This window comes from Crocodylus porosus, unplaced genomic scaffold, assembly GCF_001723895.1.
Source record: "Crocodylus porosus isolate Cpor-Errol unplaced genomic scaffold, CroPor_comp1, whole genome shotgun sequence".
NCBI classification, from domain to species: Eukaryota; Metazoa; Chordata; order Crocodylia; family Crocodylidae; genus Crocodylus; species Crocodylus porosus.
The window spans coordinates 105,047,789-105,060,171 of record NW_017728931.1 but is presented as its reverse complement, the minus strand read 5'-3'; the positions used below and the strand labels follow the sequence as shown (position 1 = coordinate 105,060,171).

At 41.8% G+C, this 12,383-nt stretch overlaps 1 protein-coding gene across 1 annotated transcript; it reads right to left on the bottom strand.

The window, feature by feature from the left end:
- Positions 1-4,867: 4,867 nt before the first annotated feature.
- Positions 4,868-12,045, bottom strand: LMOD2 (leiomodin 2). The gene is made up of 3 exons (XM_019543452.1): positions 11,588-12,045; positions 5,904-7,253; positions 4,868-5,303 (listed from the first exon to the last, which is right to left on the bottom strand). The coding sequence occupies exons 1-3, from the start codon at positions 11,858-11,860 to the stop codon at positions 5,277-5,279; spliced, it is 1,650 nt and encodes a 549-aa protein (XP_019398997.1). The 5' UTR covers positions 11,861-12,045; the 3' UTR covers positions 4,868-5,276.
- Positions 12,046-12,383: the final 338 nt, after the last annotated feature.

Sequence of the window (12,383 nt, the reverse complement as noted above, 5' to 3'; positions counted from 1 at the left end):
TAAACTTCTTTGTGTTCTGATCAAGTACCAGCTAACATGACAGGCCAATGATCTACCATGGATCCCTGACACGAGTGGTCATGCTGAGTAGTGCCTAATTCCCCTCGTTCAGTGCAGAGAAAGGTCTGGCTCAGTAGGACTGAGGGGACAGAATCTGACTTTTGCCTTCCTTTTTCTCGGCTAACTGCAGTAATTCTGCTCTTTACAAGTCCAGGAAACTTAATTCAGGTCATTCCTAAAAGAGTGCAATCTATGTCAGGTGTCCTGCGCTGCCATTCACCTAGGTCCTTCTCAAATCTATTTGAGTGGCAGGGAGCTCTTGGTTACCTTTCCAGCATTTCTCTTCAGCTCTCAGTCATTTGGACTGCCCAACAGATTCCAGCAGGGATAGGTTTGTAAATTTTTGCTTTGCATTACTTGCTGCTAGCTGTGAAAAGACAGGTGGTGCAATAGCACCAGCCGGCACAGACAGAAGAGACAATTTTTTCCTCAATCTGGCCACAGAGAGCAGTCTATATCTGTGACCAAACACAAGTGCATGGCTGCAAACTGCTTCAAAAATGGCCAGCTGGGAGAAAATCTGAACCCTCATTGCATGAGGGGTCAGCTGAAGATGTTTCAAAACATAGATAGCATCTTCTGTAACTTCTGTCTGTGCTGCCTCCCAGCTTCTAGCTGTTTTCGGAATGGGAGGGGGAAAGGGAGCACTGGGAGTTCAGTCTGGGGGTTTTTCAGCCTCTGCTGGAAGGTGGGGCAGGTACATTGGAGCCCCACACCCCAGGTGGTGGGAACTCCAATACACCCACTTCACCCTGCTGTGCTGGATGGGGAACCCCTAAAATGAGTTGCCTCTGCTCCCTTTTCCTCTCCCCTTCCCTTTCATTTTGAAACAGGGACACGCTGGGAGAGAGGAGGGGCTGCTACTAGGGGAAACCAACTGCAGGCTCCCAGCCAGCAGCTAGATTCCCTTCTCCCCAGGAATCAACAGTGAACTTTTGTTTGGTTCAGGGGATCATTGTAACTCAGAACGCTTCCTGCAAAGCGTTCTCAGTTACAGTGGGGAGCTGCTCTGCTGTCTGAACCCATCATGTCCGGGAATGAGTCTTACGTGGTCAGGTAAGAAACAGACCTGCTGCATTCCTGGACTTTAAGGCACTGTATTCAGGTCTGGTGAAAGTACAGCATAGGACAGAGTAGTTGAGCTGACTCGAGGACCACATTCTTTATAGGTCAAACAGGAGGCAGTCAGGAAATTATTTGTCTACCCTGAAGACTCAGGGGAATATTATAGAGCGTTAACTAGGAAGGAAATGGGCCCAAGGGAAAATAGAGGCTTCTAGTACTACTTGGTTCCCATGAGCTTTAAACTAAGCAGTAATATGTAATCTTGCCAACGTTCTGTTCCTGGTGTAGTTCATCCTGGTTTCTAATCCTGGAAAATAACATAACATCTCCGATTATTTTTTGTGCATGTGATACTGTGCAAATTGGTCTAATCTAAAGGCAAACAAAATGCTCTTTGGCAGTTGCTTTTCCCTCCAGAAGGGAGCAGCTCCTAGAGAAAGAGTGAACTCCATCAGAGGAAGAAAAATGACCCTCTCTTTCCCTCCACTTGAATGACAACATGATAACAAGGTGCTTTCAGGAGCCCCTCTCAAGCACATCTTCAAATAGAAGGCAGGATTTGAAATTTCTCCAACTGAAACTGCTGTGAAATTTATGTAGGCAGAATGTGATTACCCAGATTAGAATCTGGCCAGGGCACAGAGCTAACACTTCATCAGGACATGTGCCAAGTGGTCTTAAATGACCACAAGTCATCATTGATTTTGACTTTTTTATCTGCAATGCTGTTTTCCAGTAGCACAGGACGGCTCCATATCATGGCAGGATTACTAAACTACTTGTTAGCAACAGTGTCAGAAATTTGTTCCTTGCATGCATAAGTGTTTGTGTCCACTCCCCTTCCCATTATATCCGTTAGTATAAATGACAGACCCTGAGTCTGGGAAGAAATCAAACACATACTTACCTGAAAGCTGAATGCCTTCTTGCTTTTTCTTCCTTGTTCTCTCATCTTCTATTCCCTTTGCTCACACATCCTATTCTTTCAGTTGAAATTTTCCATCATTCATTTTTTCTCCAAACTATTTTCTTCTCTTGTGCCTTCTTTTTTATAGTTTCTTTTTGCCCCATGTCTCTGTGTTTTTTTACACATTTCCTTCTCTCTCTTTTCTTCTTCCAGATCACCTATGTTGCTCTCTTGCTGAATCCTACATCTGTACTTCATTCTACCTAGCAAACACTAGATTTCCCTTTCCAGACTTGCTCCCTAATCTTGCTGTGTCTCCTGCTTCACAATGTATTCTTGGAGCAAAGGATCTTGGGTCTGAGGCCCCATCCTGATTGTAATCTGCAGTCCTAGGTGTTTCTTGTATTAGAGTTGCCACATTGTCCCCACTTTGAGTTTAAAATATCCTGAGTTAATACCTCTACAAGGCTGAGGGAGACCATGGATTGTACCTGAGCTACAATAGAATATGGAATTGCAGAGGTTTCCAAAATATGGCTAATCAGATGCAGTATATTAATTGTGATACTGGGGGTAAAGAACAAGTCTGAAAGAAGTATCAGTCATGTATAAATTGCTTTGGGCAGATGTATCCTTAAAATAATAAAATCAAAGCAATTAGAAATGGAAAACTCTCCAGCATTAACCCTGTCTATTTCCCTTGCCGGTGAATGTGTACTCCCTACAACATATTGTTGTATCTTCTGTCCATTTTGCTTTGATCTGACTCAGGTAATTTGACATTTACACCTCATTTGGGTAAGCGAAAAACACATCTCAAGAATGTATCCTACAAATATTTTCAAATGGCTAGATTTCATGGATTTTTTTTCTCAGTTTTAGTTCATCATATTTGGTTAAAACAGTGGTGCTTAATCTTTTGGCCCTTCAGGCCAAATAAGTGATGTGGGGCCAGTCTGCAGGCCAGACTGGACTCCAGGATCAGGTCCACATGCCTGGACCCAGACTGAAGTACCCCTGCCCGCTAGGAATGGGGCTCAGGACCCTGCACCACCCCTGCCCAGCTCCATTTGCTCGGATTGAGGCTCTGGGCTCCATGCCTCCTTTACCAGGTTCCACATGCCAGAATTGGGGTCCCCAGGACCTGCATTTCCTCCACCCAGCCCTGCATGTTGGAATTAGGTTTCAGGGCCCCATGCCACCTTGTTTATTGGCTTTGTGCTGACTCTACTGGTCTCTGTGGGCAGGGCTTAGGGTCCTAGGGCCTCATGCTACCTCCACCTGGTCCCCCATGGAAAAATCAGACCCTGCACATCAGATCAGGCTTTGCGCCACAATGCACAGCAGGGCAACGGGCTGCAGAGCTCCCTACAGACTCAGGGGGAACCCTGTGGGCTAGATGATGACACACCAGAGCCATCTGACCTGTAGGCAAGGGTTGAGAACCCTGGGGTTAAAATATCATAAATAATTGTTTGTATCTGATGCTTCTATCTGTCAAAAATGTGCAAAAGGTATAATAGCTCTAATACTATTGAAACAAACTAAGCATTTAGATCTTTGATCTAAGTTCCCTTCAACTTGAACCATAATTAACACGAGAAGGAAACTTACTAGCCCTGAACTGAGAAAGTCTATCCATCCCATCATCTGTTACATGATAGCCAATTGCATATATCCCAAAATCATGTTGGTTCTTTTGCCACCATATCATGTTGAATGTTCACACCCAACTGAACTTCTGTCTGCATTACTTAAAGGTCTTCATTTTTTTGCCTGAATGTTTTTTCCATCCCACTAAGTCTCTGGGTTATTTCCTCCTGGATGCATTAGCTCATACGTGTACTCAATGACTCTCTTTTTGTTGTTTAAGGGATTTTGTATTAGCTTTACAATTTCCCTTCTTTTCAAAACACTGCCTAATTCTATATCAACTCCTACTTAACCATTGTAGCTGTATTTATTAGGGCTGTGTGAAGCTTCGGTCACTGATTCAATTCGGTGGAGATTCAGCCTGATTCGGTGGCCAAATCTCTGAATGCAAATCAAATCAGGAGACCCTTTAATCTCTCCAAATTGAATTGGAACCATCTGAATGGATTCAGAGAGATTTGGAAAGATTTGATGATTCAGACAGACATAGCTTTAAATGTTTTTTGTACATACTTCAAGGTACCAGGAAGCTCATGAATGCTGAGGTGGTGGGGTGGATGGAGCATCTCACAGGGGCGCAGGGGGATCCCTTGCATGCTCAGCATCAGGTCCGCTAAGGAGTGGTGTGCAGGGCCCCCCACCCCCAGTGCCCACACCCAGCTCAGTGATTAGTGCCTCCTGGGTCTGGCAGGGTCCCCTGCAGCCGATCACAGAGCTGGGGGCATGGGAGAGGCGTCAGTGGACTGGAACACTTCCAGGTTCACCCTGAGCATGTGGGGGGAGGGGGATGGGCGGGGGACCACACTCCCGTGGGATGCTCCATCCACCCCAGCATCACAGCATTCATGAGCTGCACCTGGCACCTCAAGATACATAGAAAAAACATTTAAAGCTGTGTCTGTGGCTGACTTGCTGATTCTCTGAATCAGCATTGTATCTTCAGATTAGGATTTGGCCAAATCTAATCAGGGACAGTGATCCGAATCAACGAACCAAATCACTGTCCCCAATTTGGGCTGAATCCGAATCCAAATTGAATACGGCCCATTTTGCACATCCCTGGTATTTATCACATACTTTCTCATTGCACTAGATCCTAGGAGCAGTAAGACTTTCCCAATCCTCAGAAGTTTTATTCCTGATAGTTCTAAACTCACAGAAACCCAGGACTATGATTGTTTCGGTTGCTGAAAATCTTCAAACAATATTTATTGTAAAGTAATGGAAAAAAAACCAAAGGAAAAAAAACCACAGGTCACTAAGCCATTACATCTCAGTGTTAAAAACATGTCCAATGATGTGGAATCAGATATTGAAAAGAATATCTAAATAAACTGCTATTTCTGCAATAGAAAACTTATTAAATATAAAAAGATGTTTATTTCCATATTTACAGATTAAAAGGCTTATGCATTCTTAAAGCATTCTTTAGTGTTTAATAGGTCTATCTCTGTAAAAAGATTATATTTTTGTTCAAACCTAAGAGTGCACTTTGGAAACATCACAAGACAACTTCTGTTACCGCCATTCAACAAGTCAGTAACCTTCCCTTGCCCACTGTAGTGCTTTGGTTCTTCTATAATCCATGCTTTTATCGAAGAGCTTCTGGGATCTCCACCTACAAGATAGCAGTGTGTTTTTTCTCATTACATTTGCAACAGAGGCTAGAAAAGCAACAGCAGTCTGATCTTTCTGGCTACTTTCCTTATCTGGTCTGATGATTTATATATAAGGTTCTAAGGTGCCCATCTCCTTTGTATCTGAATTCCACTATTTATATTTATAAATACACTCTTTCTGTTAATGAAGTAAACTAAAGGTCCTGTCTCCTCCTCCATGGATTAAAGCTACTTAAAGCGGTGGGGGTTTTTCTACATAGCAAGAAACAAAGCTCATTTCACAACGTATTTCTGAGGGGACATCTTTCCCGAAGGAGGTTTTTTTCTTGCATCATAACCCAAAGGTGGTAAAATTTCTGCTTGATTCCCAATATTTCCACCTCTACAGCTAAAACCCCTCCTCTGAGTATAGTCTATTAAGGTTAAAGCTTGGTTCTGTCAGCAGCCTAGTTTTTATCAAACTGAGGTAGAATTAAACTCAAAAGTATAGTTATTGTTCTCTTTACTAAAATAAATCTCGAAAAAAAATCATTGCTACATGTTTTGGATTGTGCAAGATTTGAGCCAAAAGTAGTTATTTAAATACGTTTTCAGCTTACCCGCCTTAACTGTTTTAGGCTGCTTCCCCGAATTGCTTCCATCAAGTTATCATGAAGAGACCTCTGTGGGGTAGAGGGTCGGGTAGAGGGCTGTGATGCTTCTTCTGCTTTCTTGTCTGAGACTGACTTTAAGGAATCTTTAATTTCTTTCAATATGTTATTCTCATGTTTTTTGCCTTTTTTGCCTTTTTTCTTTTTCTTTGCATTTTGTAAGGTTTTTTTGGTGTTTTCCTGCTGTTTGATGACCTCAGCTATATTCCTGGTTGGTGTCTTCTTTTCTGAAACGACAGGAGGTAGGGGTGGTGGAGGAGGAGGTGGAGGAGGAGGTGGCGGTGGAGGTGGAGCAGGAGCTGGAGGATGGCTTTTAACTGGCTGAGCTTTCTTAGGGAGTTTTGGAGAAGACCAAGGTGAGCTCTTAGGAGATGAGCAAGGTGAGGACCGAGGGGTTCCTTTCTGCAAGGCTTTGGTCTTTGGATTGATTGCTCCTTCACAACCAGACTCTTGCTGTCTTTGCTCCTGCATACGTTTTTGCCTTTGTTTATCCATGTTTCTAGTCAGGATACTTGTCATACTCATTCTTGGTCCAGCAAGCTCAAAATGGTATCCTAGCTTCACCACAGTGGTGTTGTCTTTCAGCAGTTTAACTATGTCCATTTCGACCTGACTGCCCATGATATGTCTTTGGTTGTGGAATCGTAGTTCTGTTAAAACCTTATTATGTTGCAAAGCTCTCATAATGGCCAGTATCCCTTTGCCTGTGATAAAATTTGAATCTATGTTCAGACTAGTTATATGCTGATTCACTTTTAACATGCCAGCAATCGCAATTGCAGCATTGTCATCAGCATGAGTATTGGCTAGACTGAAAGTCTTAACTAGCGTGTTGTTCCTGAGGGCTTGGGCAAACTGTGTAAGCATCTGTATAGTGATATTTTCAATGTTATTGAGGTTCACCTCGGTGGTGGCAGGGTCATTGTTCTTAACTTTTTCCAATGCATCCTCAATGACGGTTGGATTTCCACAAGCATGGATGGCACCTGTTTGAGATCTCGTATTTTCTGTGTCACTTTCACTATGGCCATTGATAAGGTCTTCATTTTCCTTATGGTTGTTACATTCCTTATGTTTCATGTGGTCAGAACTCCTGCCACTTTCACAATTCACAGTCCTTTCACAAACTTCAGCATTTTCCTTCACTTCTGAGTCATTGCTTTCTTCTTCCTCTTCTTCCTCCTCCTCCTCTTCCTCCTCTTCCTCTTCAGTGTATGCCTCCTCAGAAACTTCACTGTTACTTTCTGTGAAATACTCTTCCTGAATTTCTTCTGATTTATCTTCTTCTTCCTTTGAATCCTGAACAGGAATGTAGATGTTGGTATTAAGCACAATTGAACTAATATTAAGCTTTTTATTGATTTTCTAAACTTTATTATGATTAAACTATTTGAACATAATGTTAAAAGTTAAAAATGAACCAACAAAAGCATAGAAATTTCAGAGAACTGAAAAAATGGATCTGACCTAACATTCTTTTTGAATTCTCCTCCATGTTCTCCAAGGCGAAATCCCTTGGCCGAAGACTACTCAAGCACAAACAGAATGAGTTGCCATAGTCATACATCCAACAATTTGGATGCATATTTTGGAATGTGCATATTTAAGGGTTATTTATGAAAACATGGTCTATAATGCTCTTCTTAGCACCATTTTAATACTTCATATCTATATGTTCAACATACATATTACCATTATGCCAAATTTGAACCCACATCCAAACTATCCCACAGTTCACTTTGGTATTCAAAAGTATGGACAAATTGCAAAAGGTAACTCTCTGAGTGCAAGACTAGCACATAGCTTAGGTACTGTTAAAATCTTTTACATGCCATCTTGAGCAAGAGGGAGATATGTCTCACAAAGGCTGTATGCTGGTCCTTTGCATATGGTTGACCAAAAATTCTTTGATCAGAAAATCTAATCCTAATTATTTTTTTTTAATCTGATAAACTCATCTATAGTCTAGAAATCCAAAAAGACATTTCACAAATACTGATTAGTACCATTAACATGTCAGTCATTTTAAAATGCCAGCCAAGGACTGAGTCCATGCTCTGTACTTACGAAGCCTCTGTTTTTGACTCTTGCAAAAGTGGTACCAAAATGCAAACCTGTCAAAACCAACTTTTAAACCACTTGCTAATTATATTGCTAAACAAACTTTTGTCAGTAGTAAAAGACTCCCTCTAAAACTGACATGTTGAATGCAACCCTGCACTCTTGAGTTGATTTTTGCAGCAGGACACATACAGAATACGATAACTATGATGCCTACAGAAGCTCAACTGCAGTGAAATAAAAGGTGTGAACATTACAGCTAGAGGCTTGTTCTTGCAAACCCTGCGCACACTTCACTGGGCAGTTAACAGAGAATTCACAGGATCAGGTGCCATCCCTCTGACCCTACAACAAGCTCTCTGTGGGAGATCTCATGTTGTAAAAAATCCATTGGCTTCAGTGGAGCTGTATGTGAGCAGAGGAATCTACCTAAGTGGAATTTGTTAGATCAGGGCCTTCTCTACGCATACAGTGAAGTGTAAAAGATGTGACTGGCAACTTCTCAGAATGTCCTCTTTATTATCAAGCATTTAGCTACCTAACTATTCATACTACACTCTTCAACATGGCCTCTGAGCCCATGTTTATAAGAGAGACTTTATAATGTACTGATTGTGCTTCTTCAGTGACTTCAGTAAAAACAAAACAAAAACAAATTAAAAAACCTACTTAAATTCATTTTTTAAATGAGGGACTAAATGCTCACATTTTCCATCCATCACTTGATTTCACCATTCACTTCAGTGATATGTTTAGAATTGTATATTGCTTTCTTTGACATTCTTTAGTAGTTTTCTCTCTCTTATTTTGAGCAGCATCCCCATACAGAATTGTTACAGACAAGAAGGGAAAAATCTTGGCCTCAGTGAAATGAAGACGAGTTTGTAACTGATTTCAGTGGAGTGAGGATTTAATTCCTAGATTGCACTTAACAAACACCAGATGGTGGAATGTCAACATTTTCACATTTATGGATGCATTTGGTACTGCTCTCACCTCCACCGGAGAGAGTAGTATACTTTTTACCATCTCTTTCAGGGTTAGGCTTGTACCCAACACTAACATTATATTGCCATTTGCGGTGGGAGTGGAGGAAGTTATTACTAACTCAGAAATCTGAGTTAGTAATAAAATGAGACCTTTATGGGTAAATCCCCACAAGCTTGCATGCGTGGTTTATGGTGCTGCAAACTGCATGCAGCACACATGAAAGCATTCGTTCTGCTGCTAGTTTGCAGTGCGGCTGGGTTTTTTTTACACTGGTGCACTGCTGGTGCCCCAGGAGGCTCCCAGGACCGCAGGTAGGTTGCTGGTCCCAGCCTCCCCTACCCCACCCAAAGCAATTTGTCAAGTGCCAGAGAATGTATGCGGGGGTGTGCTGGAAGACAAAGAGCGGTGGCACAAATATCTGGCACCACTATTTGTCTCATGGGGAATGTACACCCCTACACATGTGCACACATGGAAATACACCCCATCATGGCTACTTGTACATGCCATGAGGTTAACTTTGGTTTAATTCTCCCTAAATTGAAACAGTGAGTTTTTAAAACCCCGCTTCATTTTAAACCAAAGTAAACCGCCGTGGTGTGTACACAGGGGTCAGGCCCAATCTTTACCTGCCTTTCCAGTGGGGGTGGAGCAAGCCGAGCAGCCCCTAATTTGGGGTGGGGCAGTGCTTCCATCCACTGCAGCAGTGGCGCCCCACCAGGCGGCACCTGCCCACAGGCACCCAGGCCAGGTGGTCCCAGGGGGGACCACAGCCGTGGAGAGAAGCACTGGGCCCCATGCAGCTCAGGCAGCTAGGCAAGCTCCAGGGAGAAAAAATAAATAAAAATCAGGCTCACCACGGGTTTTTTTCTTCTTCAGTGGAGCCTGCTTGCACGGACTGCCTGCACAACCCCTGAACTGCCCGGGGCCCAGTGCTTCCCTCCGTGGCTACTAAGGTAGCAAACTAAAACACCTCAGACATGTTTTATTTTGCTACATCCGAAAGTCATTTAATGCGCAATATGCCGCCAGCAGTGTAAACAGCAACCCCATTAAAGCGGTGCAAAAGGGCATTTAAGCCACTTTAAAGGCCAATTTTGTTGTGTGTACCAAGGCCCCGTGAGGTCTAAATGAAGCTTTTCCAGTCCATTTCTTTTGGCAACTCAGAAGGCAATTGAAGAGTCAGTTGAAAAACATAAAGGGCTAATCCTGCTGTCTGTCCAGGAGTCAGTCTCTCAAGAAATCTAAGGCTGTGAGCTAATGTGTTTGCCCATACAGTAGACACTGCACTGGAGTTCACTGTTACCAGCAAACCTGTTAATGTAAACTGTTTCTGGATTCTAGTATAGCAGGTACTATATGAGACCATGAGAAGGCTAATATTTCTTCCTGCTTATAAGATACCACTACATCAATTATGCAAAGAAGGTTATATTCATTCCTGATATAAAACTGCTGTGGACCCTGAATGTTAGCACTTCTAACTGTAACTCCTAAGAGCTCAATCCAATGACCTTTACTCTTAAAATCAGGGATCCTGTTTGTCCCTGTGAGCAATGACAGCAGAATCAAGCTCTTTATAATCACTGCTCAGCATAGAACTGTAGCTGTAAAATCAATGGGTTTCATGCATTTCAAGCTCTACACTGCGCTTGAAAAATTATGGAGCTGGCATTTAAAAAAAACATTTTTATTTAGAGTCTGATTTTGAGAACAGCTTCTCTAAAGTAGTGGGTGGTTTAATCTCACAAAATTAATGAGAATTAAATGTACTTATTAACTAACAGGATTGAGCTCTTAATTATTTTTACTGAGTTATACCACTGTCAGCAACTAGCATCTAGTGCTGTTATTGATATAAAGTTCCTGGGACAGGTTGCATGACACGCACTATAGTAATAAGTTGTTTGACTGGATATCTACTCCAGGACTCAGTGCTTTGTTCTGATAAGAAAACATAATGTGTCACTGAAAGTACCAGACATGGGGACAGATCCTCAGCTGGGTGTATATCTGTTCACTGAAACAAAGCTATGCTGATTTACAGCTGCTGCATATGTGACCCAAAGAGCTCCACTGCACTTTCTTGCCCAACTTATATTCTAGCAAAAAATTCAGAATTCTCTTCCTGATCCTTATTGTATTGATTCTCAGACACCACTACTGATAATCTATTTTACAAGAAGGATAAAAACAGTGTCTTAGCATTCAAATAAAATGGTAACATATCCAAAAGCCTATGTGACTGCACTAGCAGAACATACTAATTTGCACCTCATTTAATGAAAATGTTCTTCTATCATGAATTATTTCCAACCATTCTTCTATCATGATTTCAGTAATTAACGCTAATTAATTTTACAGGATTTTTCTTTCCAAGTAGTTTTTAAGGCACTGCAAAACAGAAAGCAAAAATTCTCTTACCCAATTTACAGCATTCTAACACAGCCTTCTAGTAAAATAGTGTCACTAAAATTTTTCTTTAAAGTGTTATAGTGGATTGAAAGAAAATAAAAATGGTAAGGGATGGAAACTCAGTGAAGAATGAATATTTCCAAGGAGTAAATCGTCTAAGAGCCTACCTTTTCAGATGTACCCAATCGTTCCTTTTCGAAAAGTTTTCTGGTCTCTCTTTCCCAATAAGCCATCAACGCTTCCCTGCTGAAAGTTCCTGTTGGACTTTTCTCCGTCAGACTCTTCTGTCTTTGCCCTACTGGAAGAGTACGATCGGGCTCAATGTCCTCCAGCTCCCTCTCTAACTCATTCAGTTCCTCCTCAGTCAGAGAAGCAAGGAGTTCATCTTCATCAATGTCTTCATATTTACTAAGCTCTCTTCTGTAGCCAAAGGTAGACATGGTCCTGTTTGGTCAGGCTGGTATAAAGTTGAAAAAATTAAGCATTCAGGAAGGCTGAATCAGATAGGCTCTATCTCGTTTGGTCAGCAACTGTTTCCCTGACTAGCTGAGGCACCCTTTTAAAAGTAGTCATAGAGGGGTTACGACAATGCATGGAAGGATGAAAGCATGCTCTGTTTTAAGCATCAGACGTCAGCTCGACATCTGAACAGAAAGAATGTCACATCACTAGGGTTTGTAGGGCTCTTAAACAGGGGGGATTATTGACACACTGACCATTACCATATTTAGCGTAGCCTGATAGCAGGAGAATGTACCAGCCTAGGTACTTAGCAGAGGGGAATGGCAGAAAATAAAATAACAAAAATAATTATACTCACTTTGTATTCAAGCAACAATAGAAAGGAAATAATGAAAATATATTTTAATTCCCAGTTGCCAAAGAACGAGTGGAATAAAACAGTTTAACAGATGTTTAGTGTAATTCCCTCACTTTCACGGTAATTTTGAGGAGCTATTAACA